This window comes from Vanessa cardui, chromosome 12, assembly GCF_905220365.1.
Source record: "Vanessa cardui chromosome 12, ilVanCard2.1, whole genome shotgun sequence".
Lineage (NCBI taxonomy): Eukaryota > Metazoa > Arthropoda > Insecta > Lepidoptera > Nymphalidae > Vanessa > Vanessa cardui.
The window spans coordinates 1,858,401-1,876,155 of NC_061134.1; the positions used below are offsets into that span (position 1 = coordinate 1,858,401).

Below are 17,755 nucleotides of genomic sequence, written 5' to 3' on the forward strand. Positions count from 1 at the left end.
AATCGAAAAATGTACCTACGTGATTTTCAGTGAGTCTTTTTTTGCCCGATAAAAGTACCAACATTTAAATTTATAGTAAGTATAGAATTACTAATTTACAATTAGTAATTATATACTATACTTGTATATTAAACAAAGTCATTGGAATTATCGGATAAATAGATTCTGACCAAGGACATTAATCCAAAAAAAACCCATCTATATGTCAATTTCAATTGACACATTAGTTGGCGCCACGACCGTTACAACGGGCAATAATTAACGTTATTTTATAACGTTATTTAACGATATTATATAAAAACTATAGCATACGTTACATTAAATACAGGTCTGAGTAACTAGTCTACATATTACATTTTGTAAAGGTTATATGAGTTCAGGTATGAATTTAGCATATATACGACCATAAATATTACTTTACAGTTTTAATAATAGCTAAGACACAACTAGTATTTTATATTGCTTATTCAAAAAAAATATCATTTCAAATTAATATCAGGAGTTAACCTAACGAAAATTAATAACATTGTTATAACGAATATTACTGAATATCTAAAAATATAATAAAACTGGAGTGTCTGTTTATAATATTTCAGTAACCACTTTTTACTACATGCAAACGTATAGGGTACAATTATCAAAAGAGAATTTCTTACCATTTTTGTCAGTCTGTCTGTTCTGTTCCTAATAATCTTTGGAACAGCTGGACCGATTTTGACGGGACTTTCACTAGCAGATAGCTGATGTAATAAGGAGTAACTTAGGCTACAATAGTAACTAATAACATAGGCTACTATTTTGCCTAACATATAATAACCAAACCCCTAAACGCGAGCGAATCCGCAGGCGACAACTAATAGTTAATAAGGGCGCTTGTTGTATTTCTATACATATTGTTTTAAGTGTATACTGTTGGAATAAACAAGCAACATCTGCGTCAAGTCACACAACTCACCAAAAAAAAAAAAACTGCAGGAGATTCGTTGTTGACACATTGAGATCGCGAATATAATTATTACGGTGTAATGTGGTTATTGACGGTTATTTGTGTTGTAGACTAAATGTTCTTCTTTTGTGGTGGATTGATTGTTATTTTAAATTAAAGATTTTTTTATGGTATAAGTTGGCGGACGAGCATATGGGCCACCTGATTGTAAGTGGTCACCATCAATACAAACCATAGACAATGACGCTGTAAGAAATATTAACTATTCCTTAGATCGTCAATGCGCCACAAACCTTGGGAACTAAGATGTTATGTCCCTTGTGCCTATAGTTACACTAGCTCACTCACCCTTCAAACCGGAACACAACAATACTGAGTACTGTTATTTGGCGGTAGAATAACTGATGAGTGGGTGGTACCTACCCAGACGGGCTTGCACAAAGCCCAACAACCAAGCAAAATAAGATAATTGTTTTAGAGGTTAACCTACTTCCTACTTCTGGTTCTAAAAATACAATTACTATCATATTATTTATAACGTTGATTGCGTTATTTTAACGTGCTTAATTTTAAGTGGCATCACGATCTGAATTTTGGATTTATTAATAATCCGTGCAACGTTATATCAACGTCAGACATTTCCGGTTCAATGGTTAAAACATGACGAGTAACGAATAGACAGACAGTTTTCGCATTTATAATGCGTCTTATTTAATGCCTAAAAGTGGGAAAACAGCTGGTATAACACATATGAACGATCAAACATCTGTTCATAATCAATTTTCTGGTCGTTTCTTCAAAAACAGTCATTAATTATTTACAAAATTCTCTCAATTTAATTTACTTGTTCAAACGGTATTATTCGTAATAGAATTTCTCTCTGTATTTTCAGAATTATTACAGGAATTAATTTTCCTTAATAACATTTTAATTAAAAAAAAAAAATTACTCTTAATTAATGACTACGCCTCGTTTGATTTCAAGTCAAGGTAATGAAAATTAATTAATTTGGTAATTATTTAGATCACGTTTATAACTTTTAAATATGCTAAATAAATATATATTATGTAGTAAGATAAGTATTAATTCCGACATGCGATAGATCGCGAGTTCAACGCGGATTAAAAATTTCGAATATTGAATATTTAATTTAAAAAATTTTGTTCGTTCTCGACAGCGAAGGAAAACCAAATCTTAAGGATTTGCTTACAACTGCTATTATATTACCTACGTGTAAGCATAGCTTAAATGATGTATGTTTTATAATACAACACTATTCCACTTAACATCTTATGTCCATTTTAACTTCCAAAGTTTCGATGGCAACATTACCGACATTCAAAACGAAATTTCTCACTTAGACTATTCAAGATATCGACCAATGACGTCACGTCAGATCAATGGCAAAGTTATTTATCTGTTTTCCTCTGGTGATTGTATTATTACAATCACCAGTGGTCGTCACTAAGTAGTAGTGGTACCTCCTATTCTGAACTCACTTCGTATTTCACTTGATAAAAAACGCCTTATGTTACCATAATTTGATAACGTTAATTTTAAACGCACATTATATTGTTTACACGAATAATAAATTTTCATCTGATTTTTTTAACAACCTTGCTTTACGAATATTTAACATCAGTAAGATGATCACTGGATCCTATGGAAATATGCATTTACGATTGTAGATTTGAATCCCGATCGAGACAAATATTCCAATTCTACTAATATTATAAATGCGAAAGTTTGTGAGGATGAATTTATGTGTTTGTTACACTTTCTCGAAAATGACTACTAAACGGATTTGGATGAAATTTTACAGTAATATAGGTCTAGGATATCAAAATATCACATAGGCTACAATTTATACATATCAAGTACCCTTGCGAAGCCGGGGCGCCAGTAGATACTAAGAATACTAGCGACCCGCCCCGGCTTCGCACAGGTGCAATGATGACGTCACAGTTGGAACTTCTAAAATTATCAGTGTTTCTTTACGAATTTGTCCATTTATAATATACAAAAATCTACTTCTCGAATTACTTTATCTATTAAAAAAACTGCATCAAAATCCGTTGCGTAGTTTCAAAGATTTGAGCATACATAGGAACATAGGGATAGAGAAAGCGACTTTGTTTTATACTATGTAATGATTTATCCTGCATGGTAAGCTCATAGCTTGTGTTTTGTCATGTACGAAGAGTTATATCGAACCTGTCAACGTGCACATTCTCCTGCTGTTGATGTCCTGCATCACCTGCTGCATCAGACCATTGAGGGCCTTCGCGTCACCGGACATGGACTGCTTGGATAACCACTCCGTTTCTAACTCCATTGACAACTGCAGAGAATATACTTACATTATTTCGTGTATCATGTTTTTACGCATTTTCATAACTTAGGAGCCATTGTAATACATTAAAAGTTTGAAACACACGAGACATTAATGCAAGCAATTAGCGTATTTCGCAGAGTTATCATTTTCACAGTGACTTTGTCTACGCAAATTTGCCAGTGTTTAAATAAGTTCCTCACGTGAAAATAATATTATAATTATTAGTGAAATAATAATATTAATGAAATAAATTACGAGGTTAAATTTTGTAATAATAAAAAAAAATGAAATTCTATTAAGATTCTTCATTCTAGCAGATTTGGCTTTATAAACGACACCTTAGGGTTGCAAATTTGTTAATTCTATTTTTATACTATTTTAAAGATAAATTTCAATACAATAAACCAACACATGCAAGTTACTCATTGTTTTTTTAAATATCTAACATACTGAAATTCCAATTGTCTAAGTTATTGCATAGTTTACAAACACAGACACACACGCACATGTCGTTTAAGGGACTTTGAAAAATAACATTATTCTCATTTATCTGTTTGAACAATACTAATAACAATATAATAAAGATATTTTTTACAATGTTGATTAGAAACGGACATGTCATTGAAATAGTTTGACGAATTATGCATAAATTAGGAAACAGGCGTAACATTTGAATTTAAATGACTATATCTTGTATCTCGTAAAAAGATATATTACATATTTAGATTTTATGAAGGTTTATATGTAACTTCTAATTATTTAAATAATGATTTTAAATATAAAATTATGTTAAAATAACTGAGATAGTTAGAACGCGTGCGTCTTAACCGATGTTTGCGGGTTCAAACCCAGGCAAGCACCACTGAATATTCATGTGCTTAATTTGTGTTTATAATTCATATAGGGCTTCGCGGTGAAGGAAAACATCGTAAGGAAACCTGTATGTGTCGAATTTCATAAAAATTCCGCCACATGTGTATTCCACTAACCCGCATTAGAACAGTGTGGTGGAATATGTTCCGAACCTTCTCCTCAAAAGGGAGAGGAGACCTTAACACACCGGTGGGAAATTACGGGCTGTTGTTGTTTGTTGTTGTTTATAATAAATGTGTAATAATACTTACTAGATATTCTGTGAGTTTTTTCACTAATGGTTCTAAGTGAACGGTCCTAGCCCAAGCGTCACATACGAAACACAGGTTAAAGTAATATGCGTTCCGGGCATACTTTTTGTTATCTATCCTTACAGGAAAGCCTAATATTTTTGAGCCGAGCAGCGTCCTGGAATATGTAACATTCATTTCTTAAGATATCCAACACAAATTTTATGACAATATAATGTATATTTATACTAATATAGATCTTTTTGAAACAAATTGTGATAATAGCTTCTGGCTTAACAAAGTCCACACCAAGATATTCAAATCTCTTATTTAAAAAAAATACCAATAAGAATTAAATGTACCTATATATGGAAATTATTGATGTCTAAGGTATATAGTTGGCATATGTATAATTATTTTTTCTGTTCACATTTTTGATTGTTATATACTCCAAAGTTTCAGTATACTGATATGAAAGATAGACTAATGAATTTCTTGCTGGTTTTCTTGTTAGTATCTACTATGAAAATATTCACTATCATATCTGATTTGCATTAGTAAATTATTTTTAAAAAATTTTAAATTTTAAATACATCATAACATAAAAAAGGCTTTATATTTAATTTACAAATTGATGGAATGTACAATGCCTCATTCATATTAATTTAAATATAGAATATCTCTGTAGTAAATAATAATTATAATTAAGACTAACATTAACTTGTTTACATAAGAAACTATTATTAACTCAATTGATATGTTAATGGGTCAAATAAATAAACAATATTTAGCTGATTAAACTAATGTGTTATCAATAATATGTTTGAATTAATAAGTATCTAATCATAATACATTATATTTGTGGTCTTTGAAATTAAAATAATATGATCATGCTATTAAAATTATCTTTTTTTTAATCTTTCTATGCTGTCAAAGACGTCGCACCTTCTAATATTAAAAAAAAAAAACAAACAAACCAGTGAAACTTACACAGTCAATGTACATCTTTGTAATTGCACTTTTGGTATAATATAATGACTGACTGTATCAAAAATGTCTTTTGATATATAATTTTCCGGCACTTGGCAAGTTATTCTGGGTCCAGCAGTATGATGAAACTCACATAAAAATATACAACGGATCGGCCCTTCCTGCCCGCAACCCTCGTAATATTTCGAGTTTCCATCCATCGTGGATTAATTACTTAATAGAAAGTCAAGATATTAATGTCACTAGTAACACAGAGATATTCAATGTTTACATGATACGGCAACAACACACTAATTGTAAACTTTTAACTCAACTCATGTCATTTCGGAAGTTATGGAATTTAATTCAAAATAAAAACACAGCTACCCACTTCGCTTGTAACCATGAACTGACAACCTGACAAGTGACAAAAGGCACTTGACATTGGAATTTTGTAATGTTACCTACTTATGAAATTTAAAAACGTACTCTGTTCAACTCTTGCTTTATTACGTGTGTATTTCATATAGCAAATATCTTTTTATGAAATTTTATAAAATATTTTTATTCTTGCTCCATCATAATATTTACTAAAATTTTTGTTCTTTTATAAATTGAATATAATGAATATTGCTTTATTTTAAACATTACCTTGTAACACCGTTTAGCTTTACGTCAAATATTTTTGCAGTTGTAAACAAAACACCACATAATCTATTAGGAAATTGATAACAAAATCTCCATATTATGTAAATACACAACTACTAAATTGTATTTAATTTTAGTCAATAATAAATTATGGCAGAAAACTCTTTAAATATACTCATCGGCGTGACTGGAAGTGTTGCTGCAATAAAACTACCTGTTCTTATTAAGAGTTTACTGGATATCAAGGCAAAATATGTTTTTAAGGTTACTTCTCTTATTTCTATTTGAATCAAAATTTTGATTGCAAAATATTAAGAAAAAAATATATTAATTAATCTTTTGCAGATTAATGTTATATGCACCGAACACGCAAAACATTTTATTAATGAAAATGAATTGACATCATTTTCTTATCATTTGTATGATGATGCTTCAGAGTGGAAAAGTTGGCAAGGCAGAGGAGATCCTATAATACACATTGATTTGGGAAAGTGGGCAGATATGATGGTAATAGCACCGTTGGATGCTAATACACTAGCTAAAATATCTCAGGTAATTTTATTATTAGTATAACTGTCTTAATCCAAAGTGCAGCAGATGCAAAAACCTGAATGCTTGGTGTTAATATCCTTGTTGATAATGGTCAAGTCTTGGACAATGGGACAAGGTAAAAGGTGTGTGGAAAGTCACTACAATTTCTTTTTTCAAAGAATGAGATGGCATCAGGACACAGCTTGCACCCAGCCTCTTGTTGTGCTGAAGAGAGGGATTAATTGTTCTCATTTTACAAAAAAAATTCAAATTTATCATTGATTTTTAACATAAAAATGACTACCAAAACCACAGTGATGTGTGTGTTTAGGTACTATAAATAATCATGCCATTAAAGCAATTTCATACTGATTTATATTTAATATGTTTCAGACAATCTTTAAAGAGCTATCATTAGGTTACCAATTTTTTCAAATATTAATTACTAAAAAGTTTAAGTTAAAACTTTCTAATAAATATAATGACTATAACATAAAAAAAATTCTACAGGGTATATGCGACAATCTCTTGACATGCACAGTCCGGGCATGGGATATGTCTAAACCTTTGTTATTCTGTCCTGCAATGAACACAAGGATGTGGGAGCATCCTCTCACATCTAAACAAATAGCAGTATTGCAAGAGTGGGGTCATGAAGAAATTCCTCCGATTGATAAAAAGCTGATGTGTGGAGATAAAGGTGTTGGTGCCATGGCAGAAGTTGAAACAATTGTGCACAGAATAAGAAGTTTAGCTGACAAAATATATGAAGATAAGAAACAAAATCCAACATAGATAACATTTTTTTTAATTATGTTCTAAAAGACTGATGTTATACAGAGTGTTAACAAAATAACATATATTTACTTCCATTAAATTTTTAACAAATTTTTGTCTGTAATCTTTTGTTATTGTTAATAAAATGATAAAAATTAAAGGCTTGTTTTACTGTAAATGTAGGTTTATTGCATCACTGAATACTGTTTCTAAAGCTAGCATACATGCAATGAACAAAATAAACTCATGTACACATCACATACAAAATAACTATACAGCTGAAACATTACTATAGACTTCTACTAAAGTTGAATCTTAAAGTCAATATTTTATTATAGATGTGAATAAAACAAGTTTGACAAAAACTTTTGGATTAATATGCCAGCATTACACATTAAAACATGCAACATCAAAATCATGGCAAGTTTTTTTTTGTCTGTGTTTTCGTTTATAGAAAATATATCACAAAAAAATTACTGCATTTACTGGATAAAGCTTTTGTTTATAACAGACTTTTATCAGGAATCTTTTCTTTTTATTATTTTTTACCCACATCTAAAATAAAAAATTACTTAAAACAATAAACTTGTTAAAATTCTTTTTAAGAATTATAATCATTAAAAATTAATATTATTAGAGATTACGTAGAAATATGCAATTTGCAAATAACTTTATCAATTACAATTATAGTTTTATAATTTCTCGCCATTCTCGAATACATATTATTGTTTCAAATAAACCCTGTAATTTAAATTTAATTAATTGTCATATATGACTCGAACAAAGATATTATTTGTAACAACCAAAAAATGTAATTTATGCAATTATGACCATGCAAAAAGCACCATTTTATACAATTTGTCTTAAATAAAGAATACATTGACAAACAATTTTGAATAAAATATGCATTTTAAATATTTATAAAAAAAACAATGTGTCTTTTAATGTAAAGGTGCTTAAAACTTTAATATACCTTTATATATTAATATTCATAACATATACACTGTGCTAATCGGTTCATGCAAAATTAAATCATATCTTGTTTAAATCCCAAGTAACTTGAGTAATACGGAAAATAATACAATATTTACAATGAATAGTTCAACTAAACTGATGCAACACGCAGGCAAAATATTTACAAACAAACAAATTATGGAGACTAAAATTATTTACCAAATCCTAGTCAACCAAATCTATAAATTAATAATTACAATAAACTTAAAAGAAACAGATCTTTTGAAAAGCCTTAAATCTATGGAATTTGTCATGTTAAGTTGCGTCTTCCACTTAAGTATGTTGGCAATTTTTGAGTTGGTAACACTTATTTGAGTGCTGTAGTCCTTTGTAGCAAATAACCATATGTTGTGAACCTACAGAAATTGTCAACAATTTTAATGGAACCGCATGATTAAGAAATCAACTGAAAAAAAATTACAAATAAATATTTGTTTAAAACTTATAACCAGACAAAGATTACGGACTAATGGAAAATCTAAAAGAATGGCATGAATATACTGATTTTATTATATCACAATTAATCAAATCAATTTAATTTTATCAACAGGTTCCAATGTTGCCATAGAAATGAATATTTAATACAACGGTAAATACAAAATGCTAATAATATAAATGCAGTGAGTCACACGAATTTGCACTTTATCGGTAAGAAATAAATACTATTTTATACGTTTGTTAAAAATTATCCCTTATTGTAAATATTGTTAGACATAGCCTATGGTAATACGATTATAAACGTGTAAAAATTACAATGGATTATACAAAAATTGGATAAAAATTGTGCGTATATATTAAAAGGCCATTTTTACAAACTAGCGGTACTATTTCCTCTACGTAAACTAAATGTCGAAAGATCATATTCGCCCATTCAATACTCCGTGCAAAAGCTAGACGGCTGTATTTGTGCCACGTTCGTTAATTGTAAATTCGTATAAGCTAAGCTTTCATTGTAAATTAATAAGAAAAGCTGTAAAACAGTTCTTTAGCAAAATATCATTGTGGAAAATTGTGGAATGAATTGTGGGTGTATCAAACGTTTGTCTTTTATCAATATTGCACTTATTAAAATAGCACTCGACGCTCGAAACGGCAATACGGGGGAATAACATCACAGCATTCACTATCAAACACACCACTAAGGTACAACAAGAACGCGAGACGTAGCTATAACTACTTTTTCCCTGCAGTTCTTTCACGTTGCGCTTCTAAGTGATGTATTTTTGTATAATATATAATTTATGCGTAAGTGAATAATTTATCATTCAGCCAAAAAAAACCTTTGATTTTGAGGCACATTCATACGACGGTTTCATTTTGTTTGTCGAACATGGCTCGTGTGTATTTCGATATAACTTCGTAAGTAGATTTGATGAGTTCGCAGCGCTCCTCCACCTCGTAATCGGTTGGCGCGACTTTGTAAGTGGACGCTTTAGGCTTCCGTCCAGTGTTGCCAGAGTTACCGCAAAACTCCCCGTTAGCTGGGAAATCTATATTATCCTCTATGTTGTAGATGGCTATTGGTTTCTTGTGGACCATTTCCAAGTCCTTCCTGCGCTTTTTCGTGGCAAAGAAGCCACACTTCGCGTTTATGGACATGACTGCGTTCTGTACTGAGAAATCCAGCGGCTCGCTGGATTCCAGCTCGTATCATACATCTAGCTCCTCGAGCCCCTTGGAGAGCCGGTGGGAGTTAATCCTGCGCCTGTGGGAGCGCCGCACGGCGTCCGCACGCCTGTAGGGCTCGCTTCGTAACCCATGCAAGATGTCCTCTAGGGCTCCGTTGTAGACTTCGTCCTGGTGAAGAAGTTTCTTTTCGCCGACGGCCTGTGACTTCGTTTTTAATTCGTTGATTACAGCTTCCTGAAAATTGTACAATTTCATGTTAGAATCTTTCAATCTATCTCCTATTATCATGTTGAATTTTTAAAATCGACTGTAATCTAAGAGAAGTCTTAGAAATTAAAAGATCTAGAAGAATAAGCAAAATTGACATTTATAGCAAATCTACTCAACTTTAACGAACAACTTTTACCTTCATGCTTATAATTAGCTATTTCAAAAAGTAATAATAATATAATTCTAGCATTAATTAAATACACAAGAATACACCGAAAGGCATCTAAATACTATCCTCATGACATATATTTGGAAATACGAGCACTAAAAGCATTCTAACATAAGCATATTAAATATAATTATTATTTGGCATAATAGTGTTCTATTTTTAAATCTTCTAACGCATAGAGCAATGATCCAGTGTTGCCACAAATAAAATATATAAACTGTAGTATATCAAGCGGATAGATCTTTAGGATTTAAAACACATGCCCTGTTGATTCCATGCATAGTGCAGCATAGGGAGGAAAATTAGAACATTATACATAAAATAGATTTCGGTAAATATTTTTTATAATACATTATTAGATTGATTGTCACTTTTAAACAGTCAAATTTCGGTATCGCAGCTTGCTTCCTGTGTACATTGTTTAACTTACGGCCGTCGGCGTGACTTATTAATTAGTACTAGAGGATATTCTCATAATTTTAAATATTCTTCTGTAATAAATATGTTACAAATTCTAAATAAATAATATATCTATATAATATTACTTTTTATGTTACCCGATTATTAATTAATTTTAGTTGAATTAAGTTTTTATTTCCTAAGTTTTAATAGTTTGATTTATTCTACTTGTCTATACATTTTCAATAATGTAAAACTATTTGGACACTAACTCTCTACTCTACAGTACATATTATAAATACTATATTGGGGTATAATAATCAAAACTAAATTTCTATGTGGACTCTATGTGAAAATCAAAATATTACTTGCAACCTTAGTACCTAGAAACCGAAAGTATTTTTTCTGTACATATATCTATCTATTTGCACTGATTTTCAAAATATTTAGAAAGATGCTTTTTTAGAATTTTATTAACATCTTATTATATTTCATATATTTTATATAAGTATATCATACACTCGTATAATTAATTATGGCATATGTTATACGAGCAATAAGTTATGAAATAACCACTATCTTAAGTTAAACTGGAATATATCAATTGAATTGGAATAATGCAATATAATAATCAAGAATACTTTGAACATGATAATACATTTGATCTACAAAAAAATCGTATTAAAAAAGGTAAATCTAAGGACTTTCTACCATTACACGAACACCGTATAGACGGAATACAACCTTTAAAAACGTTTTAACAAACCGTGTTACCTACTGTGGTGTTTCTATTCATATTTAATATATGTATGTAAATTGAAAATTTTGTCAAAAATTTATTTCACCAGTTCTTCTCACGTCAGGGTATTTTCTTTTCCGAACCGGTGGTAGTACTTATTTGACCATCAATAAATAAGGGTAATGCTTCTATATTGAATAAAGGAGTTTGAGTTTGAACTATATCCCTTACCATTTTCTCACCCACCATTAAAACCACAATAGGTTGTCTATTAAAGACAAACAGATGATCTGAGTTCCTTTAGCCTTTCGGTATTAGTTTTCGAATCACCAAATGTTAAATGGGGATGTGATTTGGGTGTTGTGATCATGCTGGCGTGTACTCTCGTAAATAAGCCTTGGTTCACTTTCTCACATTAAAACCTTGCTCTCCATGCTGAATGCCAATTTTTGTTTTATTTACCCTTGTTAGTCACTTTGATATGTTTGTTGTTATTAATTTAATATGTGCACAATGTGATGTCTTTGAAATCGAAAAGTAACTGTCATTACAATTTACTTGATATTAATAAATCAAAATATATTTTCTAGTATAGTACGACACAACTTAGATGTCGCATCTGCAAAATTCGTAAAACCGATCACATCCGAATTAAGTACGCTATCCCAAATTATCAATATGTTAAAATTTCTCACGCGAATATTATCTTTGCACAAACGTAATAACTTGTAATATCATATGACCTAATATATTTGTCAATTTGACGCTTCGACTTACATGCACTTGCTTTCTCTAACGCGTGAATCTATAGCGACGAATAGCGTCGAATGGCGCGATAGGGAGCTATTTCTATTGGTTGTGTAAATCGGCAGTAATCGGTTTTATTTTCATTTCATTGCATTTTCCGATGCTACATCTAATTTGTGTCGTACTATACTATTTATATATTTTCTAGTACTATTTATCGATTACTAGAAAACAACATTTTTATATGAATCATCAATGTTATTTTTATCAAAGAAAATTCGAAATATAAAATAATATAAAAAAATGATCAATTCGAAGCATTGTACACAAATTAAACAAAAGAATGTTTCCCCCTTTTAATTTTGTTAGTACACACGCACACATTAAAATAGGCCCCGTTTAACAACTTCCAACGACTTACTCCTAGTCGCGCTAGGAGACCTAGCTAGGTAGGCTAGGCTAGGTCCGGACTGTGCCTCAACTGAGACAAGTGTTGCTGCAATAGGCCTGCGCTGACGGCCGCGTAGTTAAACCTCTGTGAGAATTCATCGGTGTTACCATCACCTCTACTCGCTTATGACAAATATGGCAACATTTTTTTCTAAAACTTAATAATCTTTCATATTTTCTATTCATATTTTTTATATTTAATATATTAATATAATAATAAATTAGTCTGTTCCCATATTTATCACACAGATTAAAAAACCGTAACTCCAACACCTCGTTAATGAATTTAAGATAAACTTTCTAACGGTGTTTTATTAAACTACTTAAATATCGCCTATAAATGGAGCTTAAGAAACTAAATGTACATAATCCTTTCTTTTTAGTTATTATTATATTATCTGTTAATTATTAATTATAAGACATCGATAACCTAAAGAAATTAAATAAAAGTATAAGTATTTAGTTTCTTAACGAAATTAAAAAAAAAATCAATGAAATTAGTAAAAGAGAAAACACCAGCAATATTTGTATTAACAAAAACAACAAAAATAAAAGTAAAAAAAAAAAAATTAAACCATTTACATTTTTGTTTTAAATAAATTCTTTACAAATATTGCTGGAAAAAAAATAATTAAATATCGATACTACAGATTATAAAATTATATAATATGCAAATCAAGGCTACTCAAAACGCATGACTCCATACACCGCTGAAGCATTACGTAGAGCCATTGTTAAGCGCAAATAAAAATAATGCTGTATTTCTGTTTGAACAATGTAACTGTTATTTTTAATAGATCAGAAGTCTTCAAATATGGCTCATTGTATACAATTTAATAAAAAAAAAGTATATAATGATTTATATTTAAACATGACATTATGAAACAGATGTGTTATCGGTTAATTATAAGATATTGAAATTAATACAATGTTCCCAGCAGGCCATTAGATGACCCATTAGATGTGACCTCAAAAGCAATGTATGTGTAGTGAGTATGGTGTGTGTGTGTGTGTGTGTGTGTGTGTGTGTGTGTGTGTGTGTGTGTGTGTGTGTTTGTGTGTGTGTGTGTGTGCGTGTGCGTGCGCACCTGTTGTTTCTTCTGCGCGAGTTTGGCCTTGACGGGGTCGAGGCTGTCGGCGTGCGCGGCCTGCTCGAGTCGCCGACGTTGCTCGTTCTCCATGTCGGCTTGCTGTACGAACATATTAGTTGACATGAGTTTTATATATTGACGAAACATATTAATAAATAAAGCATATTATTCAGCACGGGATTATGTAGATGACATAAAGTTCGGATCTAGTACTTGTGGTATGTCTATTCAATATAGTTTTGTAAAATGACGATTTAAAGTGCTTGTAAAATCGTACTTGAATAAAGTTTAGTTCGATTTTGGGACAGTGGTGAGTATAGTCAGCACAATGATTTTCTTGTATTAATTATAATTAATGTAGTTATCGACATAAATCAAGAACTAAATAAAAAAAATATATATAAAAATCGTTCAAAAATTTCTAATTTTTCGATTTAGTTCTCATTCATAATATTGTTATCTGTCCACACTGAAATATTTTGATAGAATAATGTTTGTATCGCTTTTAATGCTAAAAACCTCGTTACCTTGAATGCTCTAGTGAACCTCACTAGCAGAGAGAAGAACGCATTCGCGTCGCAGCTGCGCGGGGCCTCGCCGAAGTACTCCACACACGCCGCGAATGAGTCCTGCGAACACACAATTAATTAAATTTTGAAGAATGGTATCAATGCAATCATTTTATGATTTTACTGTTTTCCCAATATAAAATGTATATCTGATATACGCAATTAGGGGCGCACCCTGACTTTGCATTGCTGATACTGAAAATCCTACCGATTTTTTTATGATTCTTTTCTATATTGTCCACGTATTAAATAAATAAATAAATATGATACAACATCACATACATTTATCTGATCCCAATGTAAGTATCGAAAGCACTTGTGTTATGGAAAATCAGACGTAGCCACAAACACCCAAGACTCAAGACAACATAGAAAAACAAACGATAATCTACATTGACTCGGCTGGGAATCGAACCCAGGACCTCAGAGTGGCGTACCAAATGGAAACCGGTGTACACACCACTCGACCATGGAGGACGTAAACATGCTCTCGAATAACTGTATCTATTAAAAAAACCTGCATCAATATCATTAGCGTGATGAGATAGACGGGTATAGTACGACACAACTTAGATGTCGCATCGGCAAAATTCGTAAAACCGATCACATCCGAATTTAGTACGCTATACCAAATTATCAATATTTATATCTCATGCGAATATGATCTTTGCACAAACGTAATAACTTCTAAAATCATATGACCTAATATATTCGTCAATTTGACACGTGAATTTACATGCACTTGCTTTCTCTGACGCGTGAATCTATAGCGACGAATAGCGTCGAATGGCGCGATAGGGAGCTATATATATTGGTTGTATAAATCGGCATTAATCGGTTTTAATTTCATTCCATTGCATTTTTCGATGCTACATCTAATGATGAGCAGAGATGGTCCAGTGGTTAGAACGCGTGCATCTTAACCGATGATTGCGGGTTCAAACCCAGGCAAGCACCGCTGATTCATGTGCTTAATTTGTCTTTATAATTCATCTCGTGCTCAGCGGTGAAGGAAAACATTGTGAGGAAACCTGCATGTGACAAATTTCATAGAAATTCTGCCACACGTGTATTCCACCAACACGCATTGGAACAGCGTGGTGGAATATCCAAACCTTCCCCTTAAAAAGGGAGAGGAGGCCTTTAGCCCAGCAGTGGGAATTTACAGGCTGCTACTTTACTTCTTTTTTTTTTTACATCTAATTTGCGTCGTACTATACCTGCGCGTGCTTGGTCTCGGCGCGCAGGCGGCGCAGCTTGTCGGCGGCGTTGGCCACGAAGTCGCGCAGCACGTGCGCCGCGCCGCGCGCCTCCGCCTCGCGCCGCGCCGCCTCCATGCCGCGCTCCAGCTCGCACACGTCCGCCACCACGTTCTCCAGCGACACTGCCCACACACACACACACACAACACAAATCAAATCAAATCAATTTTATTCAAGTAAACTTCACAATGAAGCGTTTTTGAATCGTCAATAATCAAATACTACCACCGTTTCGGAAAGCAGCTTCTAGCGAGAAGAAACGGCAAGAAACTCGCATAGTTGCTCTTTTCAAATAAACACATTTACAATGCTGTTATTGACAGTAATTAGCGTCCTATCATGGAACCCGAGCCTAACTCCAGGCGTTTCTTTCTAAAAAGACACACACACACACACACACACACAAACGTTACACACACAACGTTACACACGCACGTGGCCCAGGCGGGCAGGAAGACCTCCCGCTCGCATGGGCCCCGGCTTATAAAATTAACAAAAATTGTCGATAACTTGCACCAGAAACAAATGGAAGTAAACTCAGGTACACTATTATTTAGGGTATTGATCAAAGTTTATATGAGTTTTCGATTATGAAATTCTCAAAAGCAATCTTTGTTTCGGAAAACACGTATAGCTACGATATACGCTACGCAAACGATGACGAGAGGTTATTGGTATTTTTATTTTTTATTTTTTTTTTATTTTATGGTATAGGTTGGCGGACGAGCATATGGGCCACCTGATGGTAACTGGTCACCATCACCCATAGACAATGACGCTGTAAGAAATATTAACTATTCCTTACATCGTTAATGTGCCACCAACCTTGGGAAGTAAGATGTTATGTCCCTTATGCCTGTAGTTACACTGGCTCACTCACCCTTCAAACCGAAACACAACAATACTGAGTACTGTTATTTGGCGGTAGAATAACTGATGAGTGGGTGGTACCTACCCAGACGGGCTTGCACAAAGCCCTACCACCAAGTTAATAAGTGAACCATGTTAATGTCTCACTGTCAAGTGAAGTCTTACTTTTTCGCCCGGCTCGAATTCGAATCGATGCATAATTTTAAGATTAATCACGGTCTTATCAAAAATATCACTAATTCCTCGCCATATGTACCCATATGTCATAAGCCAGTACATATATTAAGTTGGGGAAAAAGTCTTTTCGCATATAGTATGTATGAACTTGTAATAAAATCTCTTTGGCTATACCATTTGTATCTGGCTGGTTTTGGTATCATTAAAAAGTTTTAATTTTAAAGAAGGCACTTCCAAATTCAAATTAGGAATTTGTGTGATTTTCATTTGCTTTTGTTGTTGTTAAAATGAGTGAATCTAAAGAAGAAATTCGATACATTTTAAAATTTTACTATAAAAAAGGTAAAAATGCAACTCAAGCCGCGAAAAAAGTATCTGTGAGAGTAGCGCAAGTTTGGTTTAAGCGTTTTCAAGCCGGAAATTTTGATATCAAAGATGCATCTCGCTCTGGTCGCCCTGTTACGGACAAAATTGATGCCATTTTTGAAAAAGTGGAGCAAGATCGGCATATTAGTAGTTACGATGTAGCTGAAGAGCTGGCAATTGACCACAAAACGGTTTTGACTCATTTGAATAAAGCTGGGTATACAAAAAAGCTCGATATATGGGTGCCTCATGAACTCACTGAAAGAAACCTAATGAACCGTGTACTTATTTGTGATTCTTTATTACGACGTAAAGAAACCGAACCATTTTTGAAGAAGCTGATAACTGGTGATGAAAAGTGGATCACATACGACAAGAACGTGCGAAAAAGATCGTGGTCAAAGGCCGGTCAAGCTTCACAGACTGTGGCAAAACCCGGATTAACTCGCAACATGGTAATGCTGTGTGTATGGTGGGATTGGAAGGGCATCATTCATTATGAGCTGTTACCGCCCGGCAGGACCATCGATTCAGAACTGTATTGCGAACAATTGATGAGATTGAAGCAAGAAATTGAGAGAAAGCGGCCAGAATTGATCAACAGACGGGGTGTGGTTTTTCACCATGACAACGCTAGACCTCACACATCTTTAGCCACTCAACAAAAATTACGAGAGTTTGGCTGGGAGGTATT

The 17,755-nt window shown here is 32.7% G+C and overlaps 3 protein-coding genes across 4 annotated transcripts in view; 1 reads left to right on the plus strand and 2 right to left on the minus strand.

The window, feature by feature from the left end:
- The window catches only part of LOC124534286 (GATOR complex protein NPRL2), a 63,464-nt gene extending 57,703 nt beyond the window's left edge, over nucleotides 1–5,761 (minus strand). The window contains exons 1-3 of the mRNA XM_047110043.1: nucleotides 5,375–5,761; nucleotides 4,406–4,562; nucleotides 3,161–3,287 (exon numbers count right to left, since the gene is read on the minus strand). Coding sequence (XP_046965999.1) covers nucleotides 3,161–3,287; nucleotides 4,406–4,562; nucleotides 5,375–5,574 — 484 coding nt within the window. The 5' untranslated portion in view covers nucleotides 5,575–5,761. The remainder of the gene's footprint in view (nucleotides 1–3,160; nucleotides 3,288–4,405; nucleotides 4,563–5,374) is intronic.
- A 266-nt stretch (nucleotides 5,762–6,027) lies between these two features.
- LOC124534021 (phosphopantothenoylcysteine decarboxylase) lies at nucleotides 6,028–7,418 on the plus strand. Its single transcript, XM_047109643.1, has 3 exons — nucleotides 6,028–6,265; nucleotides 6,347–6,553; nucleotides 7,043–7,418. Exons 1-3 carry the CDS (start codon nucleotides 6,152–6,154, stop codon nucleotides 7,325–7,327), a joined length of 606 nt encoding a protein of 201 aa, XP_046965599.1. The 5' UTR covers nucleotides 6,028–6,151; the 3' UTR covers nucleotides 7,328–7,418.
- A 31-nt stretch (nucleotides 7,419–7,449) lies between these two features.
- LOC124534020 (formin-like protein) overlaps nucleotides 7,450–17,755 on the minus strand; it is an 80,952-nt gene continuing 70,646 nt past the window's right edge. The window contains exons 14-18 of one of the 2 annotated variants that reach the window (XM_047109641.1): nucleotides 15,607–15,770; nucleotides 14,345–14,446; nucleotides 13,815–13,916; nucleotides 12,698–12,811; nucleotides 7,450–10,186 (exon numbers count right to left, since the gene is read on the minus strand). In XM_047109641.1, coding sequence (XP_046965597.1) covers nucleotides 12,731–12,811; nucleotides 13,815–13,916; nucleotides 14,345–14,446; nucleotides 15,607–15,770 — 449 coding nt within the window. In that variant the 3' untranslated portion in view covers nucleotides 7,450–10,186; nucleotides 12,698–12,730. The remainder of the gene's footprint in view (nucleotides 10,187–12,697; nucleotides 12,812–13,814; nucleotides 13,917–14,344; nucleotides 14,447–15,606; nucleotides 15,771–17,755) is intronic. The other variant, XM_047109640.1, reaches the window with a different exon arrangement.

What these genes read in the sequence shown, in the direction of transcription:
- LOC124534021 (XM_047109643.1), top strand. Translation starts at nt 6,152, where the DNA reads ATGGCAGAAAACTCTTTAAATATACTCATCGGCGTGACTGGAAGTGTT. An exon ending in AGGCAAAATATGTTTTTAAG is followed by an intron (nt 6,266 to 6,346) that starts GTTACTTCTCTT and finishes AATCTTTTGCAG; the next exon opens with ATTAATGTTATATGCACCGA. An exon ending in CACTAGCTAAAATATCTCAG is followed by an intron (nt 6,554 to 7,042) that starts GTAATTTTATTA and finishes AAAATTCTACAG; the next exon opens with GGTATATGCGACAATCTCTT.